This window comes from Saccostrea cucullata, unplaced genomic scaffold, assembly GCF_032062105.1.
Source record: "Saccostrea cucullata isolate Sc308-1 unplaced genomic scaffold, CSIRO_AGI_Scuc_v1 ctg16885, whole genome shotgun sequence".
Lineage (NCBI taxonomy): Eukaryota > Metazoa > Mollusca > Bivalvia > Ostreida > Ostreidae > Saccostrea > Saccostrea cuccullata.
This window is the reverse complement of record NW_026940912.1, coordinates 1,547-7,995: the sequence shown is the minus strand read 5'-3', so window position 1 is coordinate 7,995 and position 6,449 is coordinate 1,547. Positions and strand designations below refer to the sequence as shown.

At 33.3% G+C, this 6,449-nt stretch overlaps 1 protein-coding gene across 1 annotated transcript; it reads left to right on the top strand.

Moving 5' to 3' along the window:
- Positions 1-1,973: 1,973 nt before the first annotated feature.
- LOC134256650 (E3 ubiquitin-protein ligase TRIM71-like) lies at positions 1,974-6,211 on the top strand (the record flags this gene model as incomplete). Its single annotated transcript, XM_062739336.1, has 2 exons — positions 1,974-3,646; positions 5,944-6,211. Coding segments are annotated over exons 1-2 (1,941 nt in total), but the record flags the coding sequence as incomplete, so codon positions are not given.
- Between the last annotated feature and the right edge of the window lie 238 nt (positions 6,212-6,449).

Sequence of the window (6,449 nt, the reverse complement as noted above, 5' to 3'; positions counted from 1 at the left end):
GTGCAATATGGGTTCTTTTTTCTTTTCCACCAAAACATTTTTAAGTTGTCAGAAAGGAAATTGAAGATTTATTAACCAACACTCACGGTGACTTTGACGCGTAACAACGTCACAGCAAGATAGGTCTTTTCATCATGCCTATTTAAAAACACATTTTTCATTCGTAATCAAGAACATTGATTATTTAAGAATCAGTCATTGCAGACAATGTTTGTTAGAGTTCAATTTCAATCAATTTATTACGTACGAGATACAACGTAATGTATACAGTATATTCATTAAAACATGTAAACAGTAAGGCGCAAAGATTCTTAAGATTGGTTGCACATAACACTTATATTGATTTAAGCATCGACGGTTTTTCCAAGGTAATTCTTTTAATTTTTTTATATTTTCTTTTATATTTCACTCGTAGATCCTGATATCGTTAACGTTTAGAACAAAATGGAATTCGTCCTCAATGTCATTCTACACAATTCATGTAATCGATTTCGTGTACTGTATCTTTATAGCATTCACTTTCTACAGCTAAAGAAGAAGGTATGGTTTCCATATAAATTTTGCCCTGTGATTTTCTAAAAAATGAAACTGGTGTAAAAGTTGAAAATTCACGCTTTTTAAATAATTGAAATTCAATGCAGAAAAATCATACAAGTAATTTTTCTCACATGTTTTTTAAATGCTAACATGACGTCATAAACATGTGCATTTTCCCGTATTTTCTTAAAAAGTTGCAGAAGACACCAATTTTCAATGGAATTTCCTTTTAGATAACATTGTCCACAGGCATCGCCCACAAAGATCTTGAGATATGTGATTTCTTATTGAATTTTGCACAAAATATCAAAAACTTAACGTGGGCGACGGCTGTGGACACTATTTTCTGAAGGAAAATCATCCTTGAAATGTGCCATTTTGAGGCTTTTTCTGTTGAAAATAGAGAAATGCTTCACATTAATGACGTCATATTTGTAGAATGGTGAACCTTCATGCCATATTCTTTCCTCATTTATCAAAGTCATTTATTTAACTAATATTTAAGCCAGTTTCAAAACTTTTTAATGTTATTACATTTTAGGGCGCAATAAAGCTAAAACCATACCTTCTTTTTTGGTAATAAAAGATGTTAGATACTGTCTTGGTATTTTTTGCACAACATATATTGAAGAAAAATATTGTTATGGCATATATTTGTGGCAGTATAAATTTTTTGGGAATTCATTCGTTTATGTGTTCATGAAATATGTGGATTGAAATATCTGGAGATGTTGATCAGTATTAAAGATCAAAAGTCCATAAAACTATACAAAATAGGAGCAGAGTAAACACGGACCTCCAAAATATCAAAGGTGGGATCAGGTGCAATGGAGGAGTGATCATCCCCTGCATCATGCACGTGTTGTTTCTATCACATCTCTCGGATTATGTTTTAATTCTTATCGGGAAGTTAATCTTTTGGATATTTATTATTTCAGTCAATATTATTACCTCATGGGATTATTATCAAATTTTAAGAAATGTTTAGGATGTTCCTAAAAATAGTATTTCAATTAACGAAAAACCTTCCCCTGGCTAGATAAAATAGAAAGGGGCTATTAATCAAGACAGGAATTTACCATTGTAATTCTTCATACTAATTTTCTTTTGTTTGTCAAAACAAAGGTTAACAATTTTTTTAATGAAATTTGTGTTTTCATTACAACTGAATGTGTATTAAAATAAGGTACAAATACATATGCTTTAAATAAGATCATACAGAATCTCAAATAAAAATTAGAATCTTTTAAATAATAAACATAGAAATACAGGAGAGGGTTCAAACTATTCTTGAACACTCAATGTATTCTAAGGTTTACTTGAATTACACATACTTATTTTTTTAATGTTCTTAACCATTTTTTAAATTACAAAAATTAACGTAATTTTTTTTTATTTATCGTTTTATTTACCTCAGGATATACAGTTGTATTGTAATGGCCCGATCACAAGCCCAGGACGTCATTCGATGTCAATACTGTGAGGACGAGCCCGCTGTCTTCCACTGTGTTCCGTGTGGAGATGAACTCTGTCCTCGATGTAAAGTCTTCCATCTTAAAAGTAAAGTTCCTTCTGGACACAACATCGTCCCTCTGTCTGAGAGACTTCATCCAACCAATCAGATCAAAATGTGTGAAGTCCACGTATCTAAAGCTTACGAGGCTTGCTGTGAAGATTGCCAAGTTCCGGTCTGTATTATGTGCATTCAGGAAGTACACGGAAAACACGCCATCGGGAAGATACAAGATCTACTCGAAAAACAGAAGACTGAAACCGAAAACGAATTGTCTAAAATGAAGACACAATATAAGTCTGAAATTATTCAAAGAATAAAAGATTTCAAAAATGGAGAAAGGGATATAAAGGCAGGCCATCAAAATATAAGAGAGAACATGAAGAAACAAGCTCAGGATTTTATATATCATAACAGCGCCATTTTGAAAGAAGCCTTGAATGAATCCACGAAAGACGAAAGAGAAAAATTGATTGAAATATCGCAATACAGAGCAGAAGCAGAAAAATTTGAAGAAAACTTGGATCAATTGATTGAGAAATTTGAAACTTTTACGGAATCAAGTCATCCGGTCGGCCTTGTATTGTACCGAAAGAAAAATCCTGACATATTCAAGAGATTGAAATTACCAGACGAAATAAATTTCACAATGCCTTCATTTACAATCGGTCAGATGAACAAAACTCAAAATGAGCATCAGTTTGGTCAGTTCATCAGAGGTCATATCAGACGTCTTAGAATAGGAGATGATAGCTTGAAAGTTAAACATCCAACCGGGTCTGCAAGCGTTAAACCATCTACAACAACAGTACTAGGACGTTCAGTAAAGATAAGCGAAACAAAAACCCAAAAGAGAGTGTTATATCACGTGAGTTGTCGTGATGACAGATCAGCGTACATCAGTGGTAACGGTCGTGGAATACTACTGATAGACAGGTGGGGGATAGAGCTGGATAACATCAATACTGACAGAGATCCATCTGGTCTGGCTGTGATGCAGGACGGAAGTCTCATTTACTCTGACCAAAGACATAAGTTAATCTATAGAGTATCACTCAATAAAGTAAAAACAAAGCTTATAAATACTGAGCGTGATCCTAAAGGGCTGTGTTGTATAAGGTCGGGTGATATCCTGGTCTGCATGGGTTACAAAGATACAGCAAAAGTAGTCAAGTACAGTAGCAGTGGGAGGAGGATACAGGAATTCCAGACAGGCCAGAACGGGGATAGACTTTTTATTTATCCATGTTTTGTCTGTGAGAATATCAATGACGATATCTGTGTTTCTGATTCAAGCAGTAAAGTGGTTGTACTTACCAAGTCTGGAAGTCTTCGGTTTACGTATCACGGGAACGCCCTAGCTAGGAGGTCAAAAGGCAGCTTTGATTCGCGTGGTGTAGCCACTGACAGTCTGGGTCACATCATTATTGCAGATAACGCCAATAAAGCCGTACACCTGATCAACCAGGATGGGGACCTTCTCTCACTCATTCTAACAGAGAACGATGGGATATCACGACCATATGGGATCTCGATGGACACTCAGGACAACCTGTTGCTGGTAGAACAAGACAAAGCCTGTGTCAAAGTTTTTCAGTATCTGTCCTAACTTTGAACCCTCCCTTCCTATATTGTGAACCTTAACAAATGCATACGAGGGTTGTTCATTAAACAATGTCTTGAACTCTATGACATACAACACTGATATCAGATAACATTTAGCTTCTCTTTCTCTCGTGAATGAATTTTTAAAGAATTGATTTCAGTGTTTGTGACCACTGTTCATCTCGAATTTTCATTGTGAGAGGCTGAAAAAAGCCTTTTCGAGACACTGCATTGAGAATCAGTAAACTGTGGAGTGATATTAAACGCTTTATTAAAGCTGCTGTAAAACTTCATAAGAATCACAAAGAAATATTCTCTGAAATTTGTCAAAATCGCAGCATTCAATTGTCTGTTTTATATGCAGATTAGCATTTGGATTTCAATGAACAATAATGGTATACATGTACATAATGGGTATGAAAATGGTTACCGTGCTTGGCGACAAGGACTTACTGCAACTAATGTTCTGTTTGCCGAAATTCACCAAATTGTCACTTATGATGTTTGATTGACTATAATACATATATCTATACAATAATTTAAAAAAATCAGAAAATGTAGTTCTTCACGTTTGTCTGAAACTCAAACACATAATGAAACTTGAAACATATTTTTAAAAAAGACAAAGAATTGCAAGAGGACAAAGACAGTTTTATATGCCATTTTCTTAAATATTAGTGATCTTGTTCAAATTCTTTTTCGGGGAGGCAGTTCAATTTCTGGAGTAGTCTAGAAAGCAAAATTTTTGCAAAAAGGGTTTAAGAGAGGACGGAACTAGAATCATCAGGAATCCACTACATGACAGCGTCCAAACCAACACGCCATGAAAAGTAAAGCTGTTCGGTGGATAAACAGAAAGTTGATATTTTATCACACCAACAATATTTGCAAGATCTGACATCCTTGTACTCCAACCCTGAAAAAAAACACTTTTCAGAAAGATGAAATCACGTCCAGGAAATCGTCGCATCTTTCATTTTCCAGTATACTAAGGATCATTCTAAAGATCAGAAATTGGATAAAATTTAACAGTCATGCTTTAAACTAAAAGAGAATATTTAAGTTGAGGACGATCGATCCTGAGTTTTGAGCGGATTTTGGTCCTGTCCATTATTTATAAAATTCTGCATAATTTTTAAGTTCTAACATTAAATCTGAATTCTACAATGCAAATTGAACTATATTGAATTAAAAATAAAAAGCGATTAAATTTCATTCAAGTAGAATTAATCTAGAAACTATATTTTGTTGAGTAAGGTTTTTCTTTAGAAGAAACTGATAAGTTTTTTTCCCTTTTAAACTATGACAGTCCTGTTACTTTAAGAATCCAATTTTTCTATGCTGGTTGCACACAAAGCTATTTTTTGCAGTGAAATGCGTTTTGTTGGTTCTGAAATATCTATTAAATCATTTCTTATGAATTCTTTCAACGAAATGTGACAAATAAAGTAAATATATTCTGAAAATCCGGGGGAAATTGAGCCATTTCAACGTAAAATTTATACTTTTTAAGAGATATCTGAAAATTTACATCAAATACTCCCATTTTTGATCCTATTTTCCAAATATTTAAGATAACTTTGACCCATCTGCTTAAATGTAGAAAAGGTTAAGACTTTAAAATAATTTTCTTGCTTATAACATTTCCACTGCCAGAAAAATCACATTTTATTTGTGCAAAAAGATCAAATAATTGATAATGCGAAGCAAATTGAAAGTTTTTCTTATTCAAAAATTTTAAGTTTCTCTTTTCAAATATACTATTTTTATTTATACACCATTATTTTGATTTTATGATAAGATAATTATATATATAAATTATTTTGTTTTCACTGTCTCTTCTTTTTTTTTTTTACATGATATTATTTAAAGCAATATGAGCTGCAACTTTAATGTCGAAAATGTTTGTTTTAATTCTCTCTTCACGTAGAATGTTGTAAATGACAATGCTTCTTAATATTTTTCTTTTATTCAGCTTCCTTTTTCAAGTGCCTGAAGGTAAAAAATCCAGAAAATAGTCTCTTGAAATTTGTGGAACATGTGTCATCATTGATTGCTTATCACATTTTCAAGATATTCTACATATATATATATATATATATATATATATATATATATATATATATATATATATATATATATATATATATAGTAGGCATGTAGTCGAAGCGTCGATATTGAAAAGGCAATTTTAAAAAGTGAGCAGTAGATAAAAAATTTAAGCGATTTTTAAAAATAGTTTAAGGAAAACAGAAAACTACTAAAAAACGACGATTTTTTTCACCCAGTTATAATGACAGATCAGCATACAGGTCAGGTCCCAGATCAAGTCCTGGGATACGACTGATAGACAGGTCAGGGACAGAGTTGGATAACATTAGTACCGACGAAGAACCTCATGGTCTTGCTGTGATGAGGGACGGAGGTCTGATTTATTCTGACTACAACAATAAAGTTATCTATAGAGTGTCACTCAATAAACAGACAACAAGACTTATAAACACAGAGTCTGGTCCTGGAGGACTGTGTTGTACCAGCAGGTCAGATGATATACTGGTCTGTATGGGTTTTTTAATACAGCAAGAGTGGTCAAGTACAACAGAAGTGGGAGAAGGAAACAGGAATTCGAGACGTATCAGATCGGGGAGAGTCTTTTTTATAGTCCAGGGTTTGTCTGTGAGAATGTCAATGAGGATATATGTGTTTCTAATCACAATAAAGTTGTCGTTACGAAGGTTTAACTACCACGGGAAAGTCCAACGTAGGTTTGTTAACGAAAGATTTTATCCGCATT